The sequence below is a fragment of the Nothobranchius furzeri genome, chromosome 11 (genome assembly GCF_043380555.1).
Source record: "Nothobranchius furzeri strain GRZ-AD chromosome 11, NfurGRZ-RIMD1, whole genome shotgun sequence".
NCBI classification, from domain to species: domain Eukaryota; kingdom Metazoa; phylum Chordata; class Actinopteri; order Cyprinodontiformes; family Nothobranchiidae; genus Nothobranchius; species Nothobranchius furzeri.
In genome coordinates this window covers 49,419,178-49,443,931 of record NC_091751.1, presented here as the reverse complement: position 1 = coordinate 49,443,931, position 24,754 = coordinate 49,419,178, and the positions used below count along the sequence as shown (strand labels likewise).

Sequence of the window (24,754 nt, the reverse complement as noted above, 5' to 3'; positions counted from 1 at the left end):
CCCGGGGGCCTTCTGCCGGCAGGACATGCCCGAAACACCTCCCCGGGGAGGCGTCCAGGAGGCATCCTGACCAGATGCCCAAACCACCTCAACTGGCTCCTTTCGATCCGGAGGAGCAGCGGTTCTACTCCGAGTCCCTCCCGAATGTCCGAGCTCCTCACCCTATCTCTAAGGCTGAGCCCGGCCACCCTACGGAGGAAACTCATTTCGGCCGCTTGTATCCGCGATCTCGTTCTTTCGGTCATTACCCAAAGCTCATGACCATAGGTGAGGATTGGGACGTAGATCGACCGGTAAATCGAGAGCCTGGCTTTCTGGCTCAGCTCCCTCTTCCCCACGACAGATCGGCTCAGCGTCCGCATCACTGCAGACGCCGAACCAATCCGCCTGTCGATCTCCCGATCCCTCCTACCCTCACTCGTGAACAAGACCCCGAGATACTTAAACTCCTCCACTTGAGGTAGGACCTCTCCCCCGACCCGGAGGTGGCAAGCCACCCTTTTCCGGTCGAGAACCATGGTCTCAGATTTGGAGGTGCTGATCCTCATCCCAGCCGCTTCACATTCGGCCGCGAACCTACCCAGCAAGAGCTGAAGGTCAGAGCTGGATGAAGCTAGGAGGACCACATCATCCGCAAAAAGCAGAGACGAGATTCTCCTGCCACCAAACTCGACACACTCCACACCACGGCTGCGTCTAGAAATTCTGTCCATAAAAGTGATGAACAGAACCGGTGACAAAGGGCAGCCCTGGCGGAGTCCAACCCTCACTGGGAACAGGTCCGACTTACTACCGGCTATGCGGACAAAACTCACGCTCCTCTGGTAAAGGGACTGAATGGCCCTTAACAGAAAGCCACCCACCCCATACTCCTGGAGCGTCCCCCACAGGGTGCCCCTGGGGACACGGTCATAAGCCTTCTCCAAATCCACAAAGCACATGTGGATTGGTTGGGCAAACTCCCATGCCCCCTCCATCACCCTTGCAAGGGTATAGAGCTGGTCCACAGTTCCACGGCCAGGACGAAAACCACATTGCTCCTCCTCTATCTGAGATTCAACTATCGATCGGACCCTCCTCTCCAGTACCTTGGCGTAGACCTTTCCAGGGAGGCTGAGGAGTGTGATCCCCCTATAGTTGGAACACACCCTCAGGTCACCCTTCTTAAAGATGGGGACCACCACCCCGGTCTGCCACTCCCTAGGAACTGCCCCCGATGACCACGCAATGTTGTAGAGACGTGTCAACCATGACAGCCCTACAACATCCATAGCCTTGAGATACCCAGGACGAACCTCATCCGCCCCCGGGGCTCCGCCGCTGTGTAGTTGTTTGACTACCTCAGCAACTTCTGCCCTCGAGATCGGACAGTCCATCCCCAGGCCTCCCAGCTCTGGTTCCTCCTCGGAATGCGCATTGGTGGGATTGAGGAGCTCCTCAAAGTATTCCTTCCACCGTCCGACTATATCCTCAGTTGACGTCAGCAGCTCCCCATCCCCACTGGAAACAGTGTGAGCGAGTTGCTGCCTTCCTCTCCTGAGGCGCCGGACAGTTTGCCAGAACCTCTTTGGAGCCGATCGATAGTCTTTCTCCATGGCCTCACCAAACTCCTCCCACGCCCGAGATTTTGCCTCGGCAACTGCCACTGCTGCACCCCGCTTGGCTATCCGTTACCTGTCTGCTGCCTCCGGAGACCCACAGACCAGCCACGCCCTGTAGGCCTCCTTCTTCAGCCTGACGGCTCCCCGAACCTCTGGTGTCCACCAGCGGGTACGGGGGTTGCCACCACGACTGGCACCGGCCACCTTACGACCACAGCTAGCAACAGCCGCCTCGACAATCGCAGAGTGGAACAAGGCCCACTCGGACTCAATGTCCCCCACTGCTCTCGGGACGTGGTCAAAGCTCTGCCGGAGGTGGGAGTTGAAGACCGTCTTGACAGGTTCTTCTGCCAGGCGTTCCCAGCAGACCCTCACTATGCGTTTGGGTCTGCCAGGTCTACGCGGCATGTTCCCTTGCCATCTGATCCAACTCACCACCAGGTGGTGATCAGTTGACAGCTCCGCCCCTCTCTTCACTCGGGTGTCCAAAACATACGGCCGCAGGTCAGATGATACGACTACAAAATATATCATCGACCTGTGACCTAGGCTGCCCTGGTACCAAGTGTACCGGTGGGCATCCTTATGTTCGAACATGGTGTTCGTTATGGCCAAACTGCGGCTTGCACAGAAGTCCAATAACAAAACACCGCTCGAGTTCAGATTAGGTGGGCCGTTCCTCCCAATCACACCCCTCCAGGTCAAGCTGTCATTGCCCACGTGAGCATTGAAGTCCCCCAGCAGGACAATGGAGTCCCCTGATGGAGCACTATCTAGCACTCGTCCCAGGGACTCCAAAAAGGGTGGGTACTCTGAACTGATATTTGGCCCATAAGCACAAACAACAGTCAGGACCCGTTCCCCGACCCGAAGGCGCAAGGAAGCTACCCTCTTGTCCCCCGGGGTACACCCCAACACACAGGCAGAGAGTCTCGGGGCTAACAAAAAGCCAACCCCAGCCCTCCGCCTCTCACCCAGAGCAACTCCAGCAAAGTAGAGTGTCCAACCCCTCTCCAGGTCTCGGGTTCCAGAGCCAATGCAATGTGTCGAGGTGAGTCCGACTATATCTAGCCAGTACCGCTCAACCTCTGCCACAAGCTCCGGCTCCTTCCCCGCCAGCGAGGTGACGTTCCATGTCCCAAAAACTAGTTTTCTTGTCCGGGGATTGGACCGCCAAGGCTCCCGCCTTGGTCTGCCACCCGATTCGCATTGCACCGGACCCTTCATGTTCCTCCTGCGGGTGGTGGGTCCACAGTTGGACGAGCCCATGTATCCGGTTCGGGCTGGGCCCGGCCGGGCCCCATGGGTGAAAGCCCGGCCACCAGGCGCTCGCTCACGGGCCCCAACCCCAGGCCTGGCTCCAGGGTGGGACCCCGGTAACCCTCCGGGCCGGGTACTCCGACTCTTCGTTTTAACCGCCATGAAAGATCCTTCGAACCGTTCTTTGTCTCACCCTTCACCTAAGACCAATTTGTCATGGGAGACCCTACCAGGGGCACTAAGTGCCCCAGACAACATAGCTCCTAGGATCATTAGGGCACTCAAACTCCTCCACCACGATAAGGTGACGGTTCAAGGAGGAGTAATAGTAATAGTAAAATTGTGGTTATATGTTGTAGCGATGTAGTCCAGATGAATGAGCTAGTTATTCCTGTTCTTGGCAGCATTTTAGGAAGTATGGCAGTAGCAGTGCCACAACAATGGGGGTTGTAACACAAATAGATTCCCCACACAAGGGGACCATGTCAATATCCTTTTATTCATGTAAAAAGGTTTCAAAGTTTTAAAATTGTAAAAGGCAAAAACAGGAAGTGAACTTTTACTTTGAAAGCTGCACCTCAACCAGAAAAAGGAAATATTACATGAAATCCACGTAAAGACTGTTTCATTGTTTTTAATGTGAAGAACACCTTGACCAAAGTGTGGAGGAATATGTCCATCTGATAAATTACTGCTTCATAAAAAGGCACAAAGTATCTCTTGCTGACTCTATCGTCTACCTTTGTTTCTTCTGGATGAAATTCAGACATCCTGTGTGATTGGCGAACTTTCTCATTATTACGAGATAAAAAACACAATTAGAAAAAAAATCCTTCAAGTTATAACGAGAAATGTTCTGATTATTACGAGATACTGCTTCTATAGTTTTTACCAGCACTGATGGTAATGCACTTCCATTGAATTTTACCTTTATGGTTGAAGTCATAGATGTACTCAGGACAAGACGTGGATACACGCTTTCCAGGAGCTCCTTCAGGCCAGCAAACAATGCCATCCCATTCTGGTGGGCAGAAACCACCTGCACACACAAAATCAGAACAGACTTTTATAAAATAAAAGCACTGCGTATTCTAAAGCTGTCCGTCATCTTTAAAGGCACAAATGGCAGTTTTGCTTGCTTTTAGCACCCCCTAGTGTCCGTTAATAATTATCTGTGGTTAAACGGAAAATGAAATGTATCTCCTTGCTGTGTGTTTGTCATTTTAACAACTTAATCTAACTACTGTAGCGCCTCTCCAGCCTTCATTCGTATCTAGAGGAGTGATTCATCACTAAATGAAACAAATCAGCCGTGTTCATGATCTAAAACATGCAGGAAATGCAGCGTCAGCATGTCAGCTCAAAAAGCTGACATGCTGACAAAGTCCAACAGGTAGCAACCCGCTACTCTGAAATTGACTCAGGAAGCAGTGGGGTCTGAGTGACATTTCATTAACCCTGTAAAGGGCCATTTTACCACATACTGGTACAAGAAAATTATTTAAAGGGATACTAAGCAGCTTTGCTTGCTTTAGACACCCCCGGTGTTCATTTGTAGAAGCAAAACTATCTCCTTGCTGTGCGTTCGTCTTTTTAAAGCCTTAATCCAGGCCTACTCAATGCCAGGTCTCAAGGGTCGGTATTCGGCACATTTTAGATTCAGTGGTTGAGTCACCTGTGTTGCTGCTCATCAGGCTCTGCAGAAGCCTGTTAATTACCTGCTGATTAAAATCAGGCGTTTAACAGAGTTAAAAATTAAACGTACTGAAAACCTGCCCTCCATTCCTGGAACTGAACTCCCCTGCCATAGGTTAGATGCATGACCTGCATGTTTATGTAAATTAGCATTTTCAATGTGCCTTGTAATTTATGGTGAGTCTCACCAAAAAATGGTTAAGAAAACTCGGGTCACCACCAGGAAGCACACCATTACAGCACTTCCTATTTGTTGCAACATAAAGACTTGGCCGAATGGAATTCCCTATAACAAGCTGTCAATTGAATCCAGTGTGTTAAGGCACGATTGTTAGCTTCTCTGAATTTTTACAAGCGCTTCATTGTTGATGGAATCATGCAGGTTTTATGTTGCATGGAAATGGTTTTAGCATGGATCTCATTTATAAGATTCCCTGCAACAGTGAACGCATTGAAGCTCTTTAAGTAGGTTATTATGGATAAATCCAACTACTAGGTTATAGAGACACAGTTCTTATCTTGCCTTATCATTCTGTCTATTTAATATTATTTCAGACCATGGATGTCTATAGACTTGGATCTCTGATAATGGAAACAAAATTCCATCCCCACAAAGTCTTTGTAAAAAATCTCTCTTATGGCTTGGCATTCATGTTGCATTATTGAAAGCATCTGCCCTGCTTTAACCACTAATAAGTAGTTGTATATAAAACTCAAATGATCTCTATGCAACAGATCCGTTATTTGGGGGGAAAAAGCATCTGACGCTTTGGCCACTTGTGTTTGTATTTGCCTGTCACTGCGAGCATGAAATTAAAGAGCATACTGACTGGAGCTGGCAGAGTCCCACAGATCTCTGAGAAAAAACAGAGTTCAGTTTTCAAAAATCACACTGACCACACATCCTGGGAGTAAAAGTAGAATAGCTGCTCTCCTTTTGCCAGAGTTTTATTTCTATAGGACCACCTACAAACAGGCCTAAATTAGTCGCTAAACACACGAGTATGCAGTTTCCCGTAAATTTCCTCCACCACGATTTAAATATAAACGTGACTGTGAATGCACTTTGGTATTAGTGATGTCACTGGGGTTTTGAGAACATTTTCTTTTCCTTCCCCTGACTTATTTGATTCTGACCTGTCCAAACACAAATTGCATTTTCTCCTGATGCATGCAACCTTTTTTATAGTGACTTCCAGTGTTATTCTACACTCAAAACCACAAGCTTCAGGGCTGAGCTATTTTCACACTGCAAAACTTTGGGGATTTGAACCCACATCCCTCCACGGTCCTGCCTGAGCAAACCTCAACATTCCCCCTCAAAGAAAACATTGTCTCAGCACTTTAATGATAACTTTTTTGTGTATTTCATGGACAAATATGGAATTAAAAGCTAAAATAGAACTTGGTTTGGAGCCTCAGAGGGTATCCATCATTTCTCTTTTCAATCTAAACTTAATATATCTGAAAATTGGTTTGACCCCAGGTTTTGTATATGCTCTTGAGACAGTTCAGCACATAACAGCAGGGTGTCGACAAGGAAAATAGCTGCAAAGATTTAAAAAGAATGAGCGAGCTAGGATCTTGTGGGACTTCCAGATCCTCACTAATAGAAATGAATGATGGCTGGTCAACAAAACCACAGAAGAAGGAAGTGGTGACAGATGGAGGAAGAGTAAAAACTCGAACTAAGATGCATAAAAAGATTAAGAACTAATGACAATAATAAATGATACAAAATATGAGCAATATAAGTGGTACAAAGTAAAAAAAAGTCCAATCAGTCATGTAAAATGTGCATTCAGACTGTGTTCATCCATGCATATGTCAGGACATAATTTGGTTATATTATTAGTCTGGCTTTAATAGACATCTTGATAAAAATAGACATGTTCAATGTTCCAAAAGAGGTCAGAAACATCATGCATGATGAGTCGTATAAAGTGTTACAGGTACGCAGATCAGCTGTCTTGTGCTGACCTGCTGCATGTAACAGCTATTAGACCATTAAAGAAGAGGACATATCTGCAGTTACACAGCAAATATACAAAAGCTGCAGAAGTCAGGATAACCAAACATGTAATGGAGAGCTATGTATTTCTTTTTCATTTTTGTCTCAAAATTCCTGGGAAGTCAACCACTTTCCATTCTGTTATTGGCAGAGGTTTTTAGAGAAATGCGAGAGAACCACTTCATTCATTTTTTGTCTTTTTTAATTTCCAGTACTTCGTTAGAACGTTAAATCTGCTGTACTCAATCTGCAAACATGCTACTGAAGGTTGTGAAAGCAAATATGGTCACGGAACGCTCGCCCCTCCTCTGGGGTATCTTTCTTGGATCCGTGTCCACCGGAACCGAAAACCCACATTGTCAGAAGACACAAAACTGCGCTAAACACCAGTCGTCGTTTTCTCCAAAAATGTTTTGTTGTTTGTGACTTCAACCCCCAACTGGTTGGGACTCTGGTAGTTTGTCCTAAAATTGAAGTGGTAGCAGCCAGCTAATTCTCCTTCTCTGATGCTGTTGAGCCAAGAACCTCTCAAACCAATGGTGTTCTGTTGCTAAATACATGGGTGCGTAATGATTGGAGGAGGCAGGGAAGTGCAGAGAGACAGACAACTGGATGGTCCAATAGTTGCTTTTGGTCCGAATCGTGTTATTGGCGAAGGTTTTGAATGTGAGAGAACCACTTTATTATAAACAATGTAATATGACAGTTGGACTCCACCAAGGCTGCCCTTCGTCACCGATCCTGTTCATAACTTTCATGGACAGGATTTCAGCCAAGGTGATGAGGAGATCTGTTTTAGTGGTCTAGGATCAGGTTTCTGCTTATTGCAGATAATGTGATCCTGTTAGGTACATCTGATTGTGATCTCCAGATTCCCCAGGCGTGGTTCGTAGCCAAGTGTGAAGCAGCTGGGATGAGAATCAGCTCCTCTAAATCCAAGACCATGGTCTTGGGACAAGGTCCTGCCCCAAGTGGAGGAGTCTAAGTATCTCGGGGTCTTGTTCATGAGTGAGGGAAAAATGGAGCACGAGATCGACAGGCGGATTGGTGCTACGTCTGCAGTGATGCAGGTGTTGTTCCAGTCTGTTGTGGAGAAGAGAGAGCTGAGCCGTAAGGCTACTCCTACTGTCATCTATGGTCACGAGCTTTAGGTAGTGACCGAAAGAATCACAACACAAGTACAAGCGGCCAAAATTAGTTTTGCTGCAGGGTGTCTGGGCTCTCCCTTAGAGATAGGGTGAGAAGCTCGCTCATCTGGGAGGGGCTCAGAGTAGACCCACTGCTCCTGCACATCAAGAGAAGCTAGTTAGACCTTCTCAGTGTCTGCCCTGGGACTGAGGGATCACGGTTCGGTCATACCAAAGACTTTAAAAATGGAACACACTGCCTCCCTGCTTCACACTCAAATTTCAGGGGATGGGATTGGGGAGTTAACTCACCAAATAGTCCCCGAGCGCAGCCGCAGCTGCAGCTCACCGCTCCCCATGAGGATTGGTCAAAATGCGGAGATGAATTTCACCAGTGTGTGATAACTAATGGGAATTTGACTTTAACTTTTAGGTAGCTCGGGCATCTGGTTAGGATGCCTCCTGGACGCCTCCACATCCAACTGGGAGGAGACCCAAGGGAAGACCCAGGACACACAGGAGGGACTATGTTTCTCTGCTGGCCAGGGAACACATTAGGATACCCCTGGAGAAGCTGGCCTAAGTGGCTGGGGAAAGGGAAGTCTGGACCGACCTCTTTGCTTAGGCTGCTGCCCCTGTGACCCGACCTGGATAAGAGGACAATAATGGATGGATAAATAAACAGATGTTATTAATCTATTGAAATCCGCCACACTCAGAGCATATGTTCCATGAAAATGGTAAAAAAAAATCTGTATTTTTTAATCCTGCAGACATAAACAGATTTTAAACCTGAAGCACAACTCACATCAGACATTAAATGATCAATCGCCTGCTTTCATATTATATCTTGACCTAGATTATATCTCATGCAAGCACATGGAAACGTGCGCGCACACACACACACACACACACACACACACACACACACACACACACACACACACACACACACACACACACACATACACACACACACACACACACACACACACACACACACACACACACACACACACACACACACACACACACACACATACATGCTGACACATAAGGGCAGAGCTGCTATACAGAAAAGTATAAAAGAAGTTTATGTATTTCATCAGATTGGTTTGTAACACTTCTAAGTAATTTATTGAATTGTTTATTTTTTGTTTTTCTTCTGCTCATTTTATTTTCCGATGATTTTTTGATACCAACACAAAGTTCACCAGAACCTCAGCTGCACACAAGGACTGACAGCAGCTGTAACGATCCTTCACAGGAAGGGTGTTCTTCAGAAGGAGATTAATGGCTTAACTAGGTATGTTGAGGTTGAAGTCAGAGTTTTTAGTGTCATGAAAGCTTCCCACTTTAATCCAGGTTGGATCAGCGAGGCTACACGCACTCCTCCACAGCAGAGTTTCAGATCATCTGTGCAAAAGATTAATCATCCCACTGATTTGTCATTCTGAACATTTAAATGTCGCAATTCAGTCCTTGTTACTTTATGGAACTGGAATAAAACTGGGAGCACTGGAATGACTTCTAAAAATATTGGAATTTTTGGAAAAATTACCTTAAAGGAGTGTGCATCATTTAACATAATGACATTTTCTTAATCAAAATAATCCAGATCAAGGATTTTAATATCAAAGGCTTTTTTATAATATAAACTCTTTTTAGTTTGTTTTGTCCTGCTTGCAGCACCTGTCCAGATGTAAACTATTATTGTAGCTGATTTTGGATCATTTACAGTAATGTCCTTTAATGTGCAGCGTCAACTGCTAAATCAGCTCAAATAAATGTAAATCTAAGAAAAGCAGTTGCATTGAAGCGTGTTGCTGGATTGGCGTCTTGTTCATTTGGAGACCAGAATATTGCAGGCTTTCGTGAGAAAAGCAGCTTTTATAACCAAGGACGGCAGCTGAAGATGTTTAAGGGGGAAACCGAAGCCTGCTGTGGATGTTCTGGAGTTTAACATGTGTACCACATAGCTATAATGCTCTACAAGATAATATATATTTCAAAATATTAAAATTTAAAAAAGAAACAAAACTGGCTTCTGATCAGTAGAGAAAAGAGTCCAGATGTCTGAGTAGTTTCTGCGATTCCGTGTTATTGCCTTTGGACGTCTGTCACTTTAAGCTAAAGCCTGGCGTTAATGCACAGGCATTCAACAAATACAAGATACATTTTTCAGCCCCTAAAGTTCTCCTCGGTAACAATATATTTTTTTTATCCAATTTGAGATTCATGAACATTTATTGAAACCACTAAATGTTGGGTAATACCAAACAAGAAATGCATCTACAGGGAAAAGTCAACAATAGCCTTTGTGTTCTGAGAATGGTATGTTCTTAATTATGAGTTTCATTTACAAAGGGGATTATTTGAAGGGTCAAAAAACTTAAGGAGACCACAATGTTACTGGGGTTGAAGAGAAAATATGAGTGGCTTGGCTGCAGGATCCGAAATCCCTTCCTGAACAATCAACTGATAATAATACAGAAACCACAGCTGGGGTGGAGGATGGAGACTGGTGGAAAATGATGCTCTCTGGATACCCATAATACACAAAACTGGGGCTTAAATACACCCGAGGATCAGCTTTACCTTCAATCCCAGCCTCAGGAAAGCCACTGGGAGGACAACGGAAGCCAAGACTTTTTTTACTGTAACTGAAAGTTTAGCTGCTTTACCCAAGAGGATGTTGAATAGAACATTTAATTTATATTTAAAACATTTAATGAAGCAAGATCATTACTGTGAAGAGCTAAATTATGCACAACAACTGATTGTTATTGCAAGCTCTTATAAATCAGCTTTCACAATAAAAAAAAAACCCACAAACCACATTCAGTTGTGAAAACAAATTCATCTTCTCAGACATCTTGTGATCGTCCTGCTAGCCCTGCTAACTATGCTGCTGTTTGAAAACTTGTGTGTTTGGTTTCTATCTTCCTGACATCAACCTCCCTGAACCTCTGAAACAATGAGCTGTCTAAGGTGTCATTTTATAAACCCCCCAGTCAGCAACTCCAAAGCTCACTCATTCATTCACCTAAAGTGCTTATTCATCTTTTGGGTTGCAGGAAGATGGTGCTCAACTCCAGTGGTCATTGGACGAGAGGAGGGGGACACCCTGGACAGATTTTCAGTGCATCACAGGGACAGAGGCAAACAACAAATTACACACTCACTCACACACACTAGAGTCACTAACCTGTCTTAAGCCAATCAAAGGGCTAACAGTTAAATGTACAACATTTTATTATGGGAAAAACACTGACCTTTGAACTAGAATAGATCGGTTTAATTGAACTTCACCATGAACACGATTTTTTGCTTTTTTAAAATGATTATTATTAAATATTGACTTATTTTTTGTAAAGAATGGCAACAGGAAAACAAATTACTCTTGTTTCCATGGTAAGTTTTTTTTATTAGAAAATACCTGTGGGCACCTCATAGGGTTACTGGGTGGCACCCTGGTGCCCAGTTAGTGACCCTAATTTAGAGTTCCCTAACATGCTGTGTTTTTGGTCTGTAAAAGAAAATCAGAGTACCCAGTGGAAAATCGTGCATGCATGGGTAGAACATGCTAACTCTGCACTGGAAGGCTGCAGCTGGTATTTGAACCTGTGGACTTCTTGCTGCGAGGCAACACTGCTAACTGCACCACCCTGCAGCCTTAACTCCAAAACTTGTACAAAATAAAGGTTTCTGTCAGCCTTCTGGAGCTATGAGAGACACATTTGTGGGTTCTATTAGCTGTTTCTCCAACCTCATTTTTATCTTAATTTATTAGCATTTTTTTTACAAAAAAAAATTGCTAAATATATTTTAAACTCAAACCCAACAAACAGAAAATAAACACTTCAAAATCTAAAAGCTTGGCAATGTTTTGAAGCTATGAATTTCATTTCCATGCCCAAACTAAGTTTATAGAGTTACATTTGTTATTATCAATTTTTAAAATCATGTTTCACATGTTCTAAGTCAATATTGCAAGGAGCTGCACAGTCAGTTAGCTAAGGCCAGAGTAAGAAAGATTTTCCTTCACTCACCTGGAATTCTGGCCTTTAGCTTTATGTTCCGCTCGCATTTTTGTTTCGCCATGAACAGCAGGCCTATTTGCTCCTCTTTTGTCAGAACATCATCTGCACAAACCTGGAGAAGAGATCCAGAAGGGGAAAAAAAGTTTAGGAAAGAAAAGGAAAGTGGCTATGACGCGTATACAGTGTTGGGCAAGTTACTTCAAAACTGTAATGCATTATTTATTACTTGTTACCCTCATTTTAAAGTAATTCATTACATTACAATATTACTGATTTTAAAATGTAAGGCATTACACTACTTTTGCATTACTTTAAGTTACTTTCACCAATACCACTTCAATATGAGTCTGGTAATCTGATGCTGAGTGAGCTCATGACATACATGTGGAAGGTGATGTGGTGTCTGAGCTAGGATTGCTGTTAAAAACAGTCAGATATAATAACAGTGCTTTAAAATGATTGTTTATTAAATAAAAACAACAACAATCTGTACTCTCCGCACGCTGCCATCTTATATTAACTGAGCAGGGAGTGAGGTGGTGGGGGCTCCAAGCCTATATTTGCCTTGATCCCCAAATGCCTTGATACGGCCCTGGATGTGGGACTGACTTCTGGGGAGATCTGATTCTATCACATGTATAAATATTAAATGCTTACATGTTATTGCTTTTCACTGGTAAAAATATCTATTGGAGATAAATCTACCTGCTTTTTTTCTTGATTTTATTTGAATAATTTCCTGCCCATTCTCTGTCTAACCTTCCTGCATGTTTTCTTCGTCTTCCAGAAAAACTGTTTCCTAAATTTCCCACTTTCTAACTAATCAGCCAAAGGGATGTACCAATGCAAATAAATAAATAAATAAACAAATAAAAATAAAATAACTTCATATGAGCTGCGCTCCAGCAGCAATGAGTTGAAATCACCGGGGCACAGATTATGAACTAAGCTGAAAAGTACATGAAGTACCAGAGAATATAGGCTGATATAAATGATCGCAAATGAATAACTTTGTTTTGGTGGAGCGATTTTGTGAATATAACAGCGGCCACGCGCAGGACGCAGATGGAGTATTTGAGCCGTTACCGCTGCGTCCTCTCTGCTCATAGAATGCCCGCAAAGCTGAGTCCATAAATGATGTCATATATGTGAATACTGGATCTTTTTTCAGTCTTCCCGCAATTTGAATTTTTAGGAAACACATCTTGATTCTGGGGTTAAAAATGCATTGTAATTACCGCATTACTGACAATTGTACCGCGTAAATATTACCATTTTCTTTCCCTGTAATGCCTTACATTAACACATTACAGCTAAAAGTAATGCATTACATTAATTAATTACTTTTGTACCGTGTTACTCCCAACACTGTCCATATAATACATGCTCTCATCTAAAACCCAAATAAAAAGCTTTGCTTGCTGCAACATCAACAAGCCACATGACCTGCTTCTGCTGTAGATGCTGCTTTAAAACCGTGAGCACAATAAGAAGGGATCTCATCATGCTGGTGGCAAGCTGGCGTACTTTTCTGTACAGATCCTTGAATATCCTGATACAGCTCTTTGCGTCCTTGACCATAGCGCTAAAATAAGAAATTATGATAAAAACAATTTCCCCTCAGGGTCAGAACGCTGCTGACATTTTATCAAAGGGAATATGAATGTGAGCAACATGGTGGCCTGGAATGTTAAAGGCCTATTCTGTGTATCTGGAAGGTCAGACTGCAGTGAACCACATCAGTGCATTTGTCAAAAGCATTATGAGCTTAGCGGTGTGTTTATTTCTGTCGTCACTGCCATAAAGCAAACATTTAATAGGATAAGTGATGTTTTATTTTTTTTATTTTTGACTGAATCATTTCAGGCCCATATCCTGTTTATAGCTGCAGCTTGTGTTGTGGTTCCTCTGGTCAGTGAATCATGACTGCTTGGACATTAAAACTGTTAAAACAAACATCCTAATCTCTACAGATAATGTATTTTAGCTTTTGAACTTCATTTGAGGATGACTTTTCAGGTGTGGTTTTCCAATCAAGGAAACATTCTTCTTTCTAAGAGATTATTTTTTCTGTTGCTGTTTGCGAACAAATACATTTTAGACAATAATGTACGACACCTTCATTTTTACCAGAGTGTGACAAGAAATAAGAAAAAAAAGTCTGATGATGAGGGTAAAAGTACAGTTCAGTGTTCAAAAAGTGTTATTATTTAATGACAAAAATTCATAGAGCCTGAAGGAGCAGCTAAAACACACACACACACACACACACACACACACACACACATTTCTATAGTGTTTAATTTAGTCCATTGTTACTATTTTGCCCCTCATCACTAAAACAGTTGAAAGGGTGTAGCGTCATGCTATCTGGAATTTTCCCCTTCCGTGCAGGCAGCAAAAGACGACGTCGCCCTCTGCTGCTCGCATCCTTCACGCTGATAACACGGTCCCATGTGTGATCCGACGTGTAAACCCCGTTGTCTCTGTTCGTGGTGTTGTGTCTGTGTCTCTATATCTATATCGCTTCCTTAATCCATCTTCTGTATTTTTGGTGTTCCGTGTTTATGATCCGTGTGCTGTCCCAATCCATTATGTGATTTTCCCTTGTGCAATGGTCCGTTACCGCTGATTTTTTTATTAAACGTTCCTACCATAAACAGAGACGACAGTGTTTATAGGTAGGATCACATTGTGTTATCAGCGTGAAGGATGCGGGCAGCAGAGGGCGACATCGTCTTTTGCTACCCACACAGAAACAGAAGTGACGTCATGAACAGCTGGCGGCTCTGACGAAGGCGGAAATTCCAGCAGAAACATGTCAGCCAAAGATAAAGAAACATCTAATGACTTCACTGTGTTAAATAAGAAAAAAGAAGATAACTGTACTCCTCTGTTGGTGTGCCCGTGTTGACCACCAAGACAACATTGGATGTAATGCATTTCTGGGGTATCCTGCCATCACTGCAATTATGTCTCTTGTGTGCTTATGTTTTCAGACTTTTTAACAAGAACAAATTTGTTCTTCACCTTTCCATCCATTCACCACCTCTAAACCCACATTTTCCATAAATTCCTGACACGAATAAAAAGTCTGCTGCATATCTTTGTACTCCTTCAGTCACTGTTTTATTCTCATATATCGTCTGATGTTTCACCGCGTGACGTTTTTCAGTCAGCTCCTTGTCTATGCTGCTAGATATCTTCAGCTCCCATTTCATTTTTTAAGGGGTCATGGCGGTGCTGTTGATAGAAGTAAAGAAAACAACATTCTGACCAATCACAGGCTTGCGATCTCTGTCGTTTTTGACGGATAGTTAGAAAATTGGGTTTTCTACATCTGACCTTGCATACCAGTTGGGGAGTCCTTGTGACCATGGATAATGGCATTGTGTGTCTTCAAGGATAAAGAAGTATGAACTAGGCTTTAGAATAATTTCATTACAGTTTAAGAAAATTTGCAATAACAAGATTTATGATATATTTAAGAGCAAAATAGGTAAAAACAATCATCTTGAATGTAAATCACATAATTTATTACCACAAACAACGAGCCTTTTAATGTTTTGTCTATGTTCTATTGTGCATGATGACAGTGTGAATTTATTTCCACCATTACCTAAACCATTGGGCACACTAGGTAATGAATAAGTCAGATCATTTATATCAATACAATAAATGGGCTTTATGATGTGATAAAGACATATTACCAAGGAAAATTGGATGATTCCAGTGTTTAAACTGCTTTTAATGCTTCATTTTCTTTGTGTACAGTTTAAAGTTGCAGTTTGTAAGAATATAGTGAACATTTTACAGTGAGAAAATGTCTAAAGAGTCTAATGTTTCAGTCATTTAGGAAGGAAGGTTATATTCAATCATATCTGGCCATGGATATTGTTTGTTTTTCTTCTTTCAAAACAAAGAAAGGACAGATGTAACTACTGTTTACCATCAGTAAGTGTGAGGTTGCCATCTCTCCTGCAAGCTAATACTGCAGCGCTGGCATTGTAATTTGATGACGGCTGGTAAAAAGCTCCAGAGTTGTTTAAAGTGGTTGCAGTTACCACATTTTACCACAAGACGTCATTTCTACTTCATTTACACATAATGCACCTTTAAATGTATGTTTATTTAAGATCATTCTAGTTTGTTAATGACAAAGACATCGGCAATCTACTCGACCAGTTTTTAGGTCTTCTTGAAGAGCCCATTCTGGGTGAAAAGATGACATGCACACATTGTCCTCTTGTGCACAGTCTTCGTGAACTCAAAAATAAACTGCAAAAAACTGAGCCGTTGTGGTTTCTCTCCATACAAACCCACAATACCTCAATCCATCAACATTTTCATTACTTTCAGAGCAGAAATAAGGATGTCCAGTCTGAGAGCTGAATGGGGCTTCAGAATGAAGACATTTATGGCTCTGCACGGTAAACAACCACAGATGGAACAACATTTGACCACAGGCGAACAAGGATAGATACAACCTGTTGACTGTGCTAACTATGCTAATATAGAATATTCCACTGACAGCTCCAGACATTAACACTATTTTAATCTTAATAACGGAACGGTGTTAGTTCAGGTGAAAGTTCAACCAAATAGAACTTCTGGTGAAATGATTATCCAGGAAGCACAGATCTGTCATTAACACTCAATATGTAAATACATGTGTTTTTTTTTTATAGTTTCAATGAATGCACCCATCTCATAGAACGTCAGCTAAAAGGAAACGCTAATCTGCAGCCTGATCCAAGCCCCCTGTAAAGGTTTCAAGTAAAATAAGCTTGCATAGGAGTATCATTTACGGTTTTAAGAGGAGAATCCTGGGTAATAAGAGTGCCCCCAGATTATTTCAGAAAACGATTCCTCCTCTGCTGGTCGGCGTCCAAACCTCCAGAAAGTAAACATAGCCATCACGGAGAGGAACATGGACATTCTTATTTACAGCATTCGATTCCGACACAGTATTCTTTTTGTTGCCTACTTTTGAATGTGAGCCAATAAAAAAAGAGAGAGGAATACACATCACACATCTGTGTGTTTCCATCCCCGGTCCCTAGAATAAAACTCCACTTGGGCAAACCACGAGTTTGTATTTGTCTTCACAAACTGCAGCTCTGGGTAAGAATAAATGAGCAAAGAGAGTGTGTATTTAGGCTGCACTGTCTGAGTTTAACCACAGAATGTAAAGCAGAGCTACAGTTACAGTCAAGATTTCTATTTCTCCTTGTATTATTTTTGTAAATGAAGACAAATTTGTCTATCAGAGGACATGTTTATTTATTTTTATATATCAAGTAATGTAGGATACAAATACAAAAAATGGACGGCTATACATACATACATAAAATATGGAATTTTCCCATTTCAGGAATTATGTTAGCTTGACAAGTCGTCCTATATATGTAAATATAGTCTGGCCATGACGCATAGACAGAGCTTGATTGTAGGGACAGAATCTGCGGTTGTTTTTCAAATGCAGTTGGATACCACTAGGACCAATCAGAGCAACAAGCAACATGACATCATCATTGCTACAGAAATCAGTCAATGGATCAGTCTGTAATGCATTAAAGAAGAAAAAGAAAAAATATCCTTTTTCCAAAATAAAGGACTTCAGTATTTCAATCTGCTTATGTGTAAAAGAAAACATGCACCCATTCTGTAGAGTCCCATGAAATTTGAAATGAGCACCACTTAGCATTAGCTATTAGCGTTACAGTACACATCTGTGAGAGGGGCTAAAGGAGCAATACAATATCATCGCCTCTAGGTGGTGCCATCTGTCAAAAAACTCAAGATTTCTAATTGAATCAAAGACAATGTTGTTGGCATAGACAAGAAAACATAGACGTCCCATTGAGCTCTGGAGAGTATAACAGCATTGCCACCATTTTAGGTGGGTCTCCTCTCTCTCCAAACCCAACTGGAATCAACACAGAGTGAGCAACTATGCCCATTTTTTGTGCAGCCTACGGTTGCATTAACAGGCGCACTATTGAACATAGATCACATGGGATTACTGTTGACTTTTCTAAGCCTACCTGTTGTCTACCTAGACATATTATGTCTGTGTTTGTGAAAAAGCATGATTAGTTGGGAAAGCACCTTCCTCAGTAAAAATACATGCACTGGGGGTAAATGGAGACCCATCTAAGATGGCGGGCGGCCACTATGGCAGTTCCAGTCCACTGGGCGTCTACTTATACAATGTGGTTTTTGGACTGTACTAACATGCTGTGATTTTTCTTGTTTGTCCCTATTCCAAGCAGTGAATAGGCAAATAAAATGCTTTGCAAGGTCCATTTTTTTCTTCTTCATTGGGACGCACAAAGAAAAACCTTGATTAACCAAAGGAGTTCAAAACGACCTCAAAGACCACAAAGTTCTGAACATGATAAATCACCGCCATACCAAACAAATGAGTAAAGCCTAATTTATACTTCTCCATCTGCGTCGGGACAGACACACGCAACGCCATTATACGTCCATGCAAGAGCCCTTGACGGGCTAGCGGAGGAAGACACGCCTCAAATTTTAACTATCCATCAAAAAAGAAGCCAGAGATCAAGCTTGTGATTGGTCAGGATGTTGCTCCCTGTTTTCCTATCCAATCCAATCCAATTTTATTTATAAAGCGCATTCACAAGGCATTACAACCAAACAAGGTTGTAATGCCTTGTTTTCATTCGTCAACAGTGTCATCTTTGCTGCTTCAAAAACAAAGAGATATTTAGCAGCAGACACGAAGCAGACTGAAGAACGTATCACAGAAAAAGTCTGAAAATATGAACATTTATTCACCCAAGGAGTACAAAGATATACAGCAATTGTTTTTTTCGTGGAGAGAAAAGATGAGAAATGTGAGTGTAGAGGTGCCGATCGCATGAAGAGGTGGAGGGGAATGAAGGACATATTTGCCCGTGTTAAAACAATGTAAACACAATAGTAAATACACTATCGTGGACCAAATACACGAGTGTTATGGTGGCAGGATACCGCAGAGTAGCTCTACGCCCTCTCTTGTCCTGACGGGGATTTTTTTGCAGCAATCCCCAGCTGACGGAGAAGTCTGAAAGCATAATGTCTCTGTCAGTACGAGAGCATCTTTTCCTTGCAAAGCTGATGGAGAAGTATACATTTGCTGTGTGACAAACCAAAATGAGGGCCAGCAAAATGTCCTCCGTTTGCAGGTAAAACGTTTCTCACTGGTCCTCACTGTGATTTATAGACAAGTACACACACACAAACACACACAACAACCACAAGTTGTTCAACCCCACCTCATTAGTTCTCTTTTCAGCATAAACCTCTGACAGCTGTTTGACTGGAAACACAAACCTTGTATCTGTTGCCCCAGAGCCATCCCATAATGCCCCCCACTGTCAGCTGATCCTTCAGTGAGGATAAGATTTGAGGTAACTTCTACTTTAAAAAATGAAATTAAACCCTCCAGATCACACTTCATCACATGAATGACACATAAGACTCTGATAATATTGACTGTGGTTGCTGCAAAGCGTTTCTCTTATGAGAATTCAGTCGAATGTTTATTTTATGTACTTGTTTTGGTCACTTGCCATTCTTTACACCATAGGCCAACATTCACTTCCTTGTTGTTGGCATTCATTCAAAAAATCCAGTCCCATGGGCTTTTGGACTTTTCCGTGTGTTTTTCTCTTCAAAATGTAGAGAAGTTTAGAAAATTACAACACTACTGAATGTATTTTTGTGGCTGGTCCTGTATCTGGAAAAACATGAATATGCTACTTTTGACATATTTTACCACACAAAAGTTTTAGCGGATGAGGCTCCTGGATATTCTGAACTCTATGAGTCAGTGCCACTCCTCTTCAAGTGTGCAATTTTACTTTAGATGATAAAAACCACAAACCACAAGACTGGCTGTCCTTTGAAAATGCCTGCAAACCACATTCTGACTTAAAGCAGCATTTAGCTCCTAATTATACCCTGCTCTGGTTGTAAGCTTTAAGAACGGCACCCTTGTCCCAGATGGAAACATTACGTGTGTTTTCTTTGTTTTTCTTCTGAGGCAGCATGCGTAGCTATGATCGTGTTGTTCTTAAAAACTATAAGACGATGCTCCTATTCAGCCATGCAAAACTGCTATTTTTATTCAACAAATGCTTACAACTGCTGCTGCTTTTGTAACAATCCCACATGTTAATCGTCTCATAATATATTAACAAAACAGCTAATAAAATTTAGGGCAGATTGTTAGATCAGTGATCAATCAATCAATCAATCAATCAATTAATCAATCAATCAATCAAAGCTTTATAAAGCGCCTTCCGCGACACTGTTGGGAAGCCCAAGGCGCTGATCAGATTTCCCCAGAGATCATGCTGTTTTACTACACACTCTTTAGTATTTTATACCATCTCAGTCATGAGCAAACACATCAATAATTTCTCGAAAATTAGGAAAGTGGTGAAAAACTTTGCTGTCTTAGACAATATTCCAATTTTGTATAAACTAATGTCAGTGTTAAAAACGAGTTAACAAATTGTTTATTAAATATTTTATTTTATTTATGCTCCCAAATGTATACTTTTTTGCCTTTTATGTGAAACAGTAAATTTCTGTAAATCAGGAGTGTCAAACATACGGCCCGCGGGCCGGATCCGGCCCACAAACGGGTTACATCCGGCCCGCGAGATGGTTGTGTAAACTTTATTTTCATACTTTACAATGTAGAGTGACAATAAACTTATCATTGTGAGCAAGTTTCCTCTGTAATGAATATAAATAAAACAAAGCTGCACTCAAGGCTCACACAAGAACTTGAATCACATCCTGAAGTTGGCCGCCACTCAGGATGTGACTTCTGATATTGATGTGCTGGTGAAAGCTAAAAGACGTTAAGTAAAATGAGTCAAATAGACTTTAAGTGCTGCATGAAACTGATCCAGCCATGTGACCTGTAAGCTCTTTGAATCACTAAGGAATGTTTTTTATTTTTATTTATTTTTCAAATTTTCAAGTACACTTCAGGTGTTGTACTTGTACTATTTTGGATACACTGTCCTCAGGCTCCAGCTTTGTTTTATATTGATTGTATTAAAACAAAGAAAACAATCTGATGTTGTTTTTAATGTACCGGTCCGGCCCACTTGGGACTAGATTTTCCTCAATGTGGCCCCTGAGCTAAAATGAGTTTGACACCCCTGCTGTAAATGGTAAGATGGTAACTGACCTGAAGTTATATAGCACCTTCTAGAGTCCTATGACCCCCAAGGCACTTTACAACACAACAGTCATTCACTCACATACACACATTCACACACTGGTGGTGATGAGCTACAATGTAGCCACAGCTGCCCTGGGGCACAGGCACAGGTGCCACCAGCAGCAAGGATGGTGAAGTGTCTTGCCCAAGGACCCTGTGATTGCAAGAGTCTGAGCGAGGCACAAACCTGCAACCGTCCAGTTACAAGGCAGGTGCGCAATTATTATGCCACTCTCTTCCCTAGAGTTAAAGTCTTCTCTCAAATCTCCTCCAGAGTAGAAAATGTACATATCTAAAGTTTAGATTCTAGAGTGATTTTCATCAAATGTGGGCCCAAAATGTTCTCTTGTGTAGCGTGATGAAGGCTCTCTGATTTGTGCCAAAGGTCGCATTTGCCCAGCTGGGTCAAACAGTACTTTTTGAATCCACAGATTAACCCAAGGAGCCACGATGTCTGCTCAAGATCATAACATCATATCTGCTGTTCCGTCCCAAGAAGGACACTTCAAGCCACGATGATAATAATTAGATAATATTTGGTGTTTGGGTGAGGTAGAACACGATAGATGACGTTTGATGCTGTTTCTCTCAAAATAACTCAGTTATCCGCAAAACATCATTTTCACCCAGAACGTTTTCATTCTCTCTGAAAGAAACCTTCTGAGAATTCCATTCACACATCCAAAACGCATCATTCCTCCTCATCAACACACAACCATGCTGGTCTTCTGTACTCGACACAGCGTCACGTTATCGGCCATGTTACCATTACCTGCCATTTTTTATAGCTGAAAGTTTTATTCTATTTTATTCTATTTTTAATCTTATTATTCATGTTATATGTAGCACATTAGTACCAAAGCAAGTTCCTAGTTTGTGAATTGTTTGTTCACTGACAATGGCAATAAACCTATTCTGATTCTGATTCTCATTTTAGCTCCATTCAGTCACAGGTTTGCTTTTAAACAAGTAATATCAAAGCTGTTAAGGATTGTCATTAAAATTGCCATCCATGAATTGTCATTTTTATAATTGTCATTTCAAATTTTCAGTTTAAAACTTGTTGGTAATAAAACTTCTTCATTTTTAAACTTGCCTCATTATTGAAACGAAACACAGAAAAGGGTTGCATTTCCATTTATCGAATGAAAAGAATCTTACTGAATCTTCGGTTCAATAAATAAACTTCTGCTATTAATTTAAGTATCTTAAATTAAGTATTAATCCGTAGATTAATCCTAGACCAAGCCCGTTGGTATATGATCGTCTATCGCTTATATTAATATTTTATATTGATATATGATAGAAGCTTCATATATTAACTAGTTTGTGTCATCCTAGTTTTAGCATTGAATAGCACAGTGTTAGAACTGTGTGTGCGAGGTTTTTACCCCATTACACTTGAAAACTGGAAGTGAAGGGTCTTTTTAACTTGTCATGTTCTATGTGAAACACAGCAGAAAGAGAAAAGATGACATGTGTCACAGCTGGATGCGCCTGCCGTTTTTTTTTTCAAAACTTTACCCATAGGCTAATGGCTTTTGCACTAGAGAGAATGTGTTTGAGGCTTACTTTCTCATTTGACTTCCCAGCTTCTCTCATGGGAGGATCATGTGTTTACATCTCAGATTGGATTTTACTTTGAAGAACGTGTGTTGGAATTTTGTGTAGCACAGGATCCCTTATTTTAATTGTAAAATCTTGAAATGACAAATACCTTACAAGTTGAATATTCCATTAAATGATGCTTGTCTACTCAAAAACCTGCCAATTACGCTGACCAGCAGCAACTGAGATAATCAATTACATGATGCAAGAAAGCAGCAGAACGTATGGGTATGCAATAATCATCAGGACTCGTTCATTTTATAATAAACTTTCATGATGAGCTGTGCCACTGCACAAGAAACATAAGGCACAATATCTGAAAACTTTCTCAAGGTTTCATAGCATATAACCATAAACATCGGGCCTAGAATACATGGGAGCGAGTCTCTGGACGACGCCATATTGGATGCAGTGTTTCCGTCTACGGAAGCTCGTGACGACAGAATGCATTTACTGATTTAAAACAAATGGTTACAAAACTTTCAGCATTAATAAACTTTGTTCTTTAACACATTTACGTCTTCACTCATTGCAAGCGATGAAAGGGTACATGAAGATCTTGTTATTTTGCTGGAGGTTGCACTCCCGAGGATTTTTTACCCTAATGGCCACCTCTTGGTGAGGTCTAATTTGAACAAAATGAATTCTTGCAATGATTTAGGTATCTACTGCGTCTATCGCCAGGGAAAATACACACTTGACTTTAACGTGAACATCCTGAGTTTGTAAAAGTAAACCTTTTTTTTTACATTGAGCCAAATCTTGATTGTTACATTTTAATGAAAATACTATAATTTTATACTTGTAAATATGCAAGACTGCAATGGCCATTTTCAGTCCATTAGGGGACTACTGCCAGCGGCATGCTTACAGGAGCACCGCCAGAAATTTTTGGTGAAAAATCTTTCATTATAAATTTAAATATATATATTTTAATTAAAATAACAAATTTTGACCCCCTGTCAGTCATGGGCACTAATTATCCTAACTCCCCCCCTATACAGCACCACTGCACACATAAAACCAGAAACCATCATATGTTGCTCTTCAAAGTAAAGTACAACAGCAGTTTAAGATATTATTAAACGTAAAACCTTCCTATGATTAAAAGTTGTATGACACTCTAAATGCCACTCCTAAGGATGTAAGAGACCCAACAATAACAAAAATCAGCATTGAGCCATTGATGATGCTCTGACTATAATCTATTAAGACAACATTTAAAATAATGTTCTGTATTCTTTACTGTCTCAATTAAAGCAGCAATAAATTGAGGAAAAACTGTCATCTTGGTGCAACATAATGAAAAGAGGGCTCCACGTATCATCAATGGTCAGGAAAGATCTGAGCAGAGATTAAATGGTTAAATACGTAGAGGGTGACACTCCAATCAGCCATTAGTGCACTGGGAACTGAAGGCAAACGAAGTATCCTGCTGTCTGCTTAAACTAGGACAAGGACACATTTTCTAAAAGGCTCCTGATTGTGGCCCCCTACCAAATGAAGCCGGATAATCCTGGACTAATTAGATAGCCTTTAATTATCCAAGCTCTCTCACATTGGCTGCTAGCATTGCCCCCTTCTGGTTTGACTCATTAAAAATGATGTCATGAGTCAATCTCGCACAGATGATCATCGAGTAAATGTTGTTTTTATTTCTAGATTATTCTTTCAAAACAAGAAAGACAAATAATTTTACACCCATGAATTAATCAATAGCTGCACACATTTTAGAAAATCTACAGCATGTTGACTGGATTTAAAAAGTAGACACGTGAGTGTTAATAAAGTTCTCTTTCTGAAAAAATAAGATAAACAAAAAAAAAATACATCAAACAACAACAAAACATCATATGAGAAAGTAACATGTTCTGGTGATGCCAGATTTAATAAAACGCACTGTCCCAATTCCAGATTCCTGAGATATTAAATCATTTGATCTGTTATAATTTTCTTTCCTTGTGTATAATATTTCACAGGGAATCAGACGAAGATGAGCTACAGTAAATTATTACATGTGTAAACCATAATATATCGGAGGAACATTCTCTGGGTTGTTTTGGTGATAATTTAGTTTAAGTTGGTTGATTCAGAACTACAAGAAAATTGTTCAATTTTAGCCTTCCCCTAAATGTTTTCCTTAAATCCTGTTTTTC

At 41.3% G+C, this 24,754-nt stretch overlaps 1 protein-coding gene across 2 annotated transcripts in view; it reads right to left on the bottom strand.

The window, feature by feature from the left end:
* Window positions 1-24,754, bottom strand: part of pth1r (parathyroid hormone 1 receptor) — a 59,042-nt gene that overhangs the window by 16,064 nt on the left and 18,224 nt on the right. For both annotated transcript variants that reach the window (XR_001572802.3, XM_015956677.3), the window contains exons 2-3: window positions 11,747-11,849; window positions 3,790-3,900 (exon numbers count right to left, since the gene is read on the bottom strand). Coding sequence is in view for 1 of the 2 variants with exons in the window: in XM_015956677.3 (XP_015812163.1) it covers window positions 3,790-3,900; window positions 11,747-11,849 (214 nt within the window). In the remaining variant the exon portion in view is untranslated. The remainder of the gene's footprint in view (window positions 1-3,789; window positions 3,901-11,746; window positions 11,850-24,754) is intronic.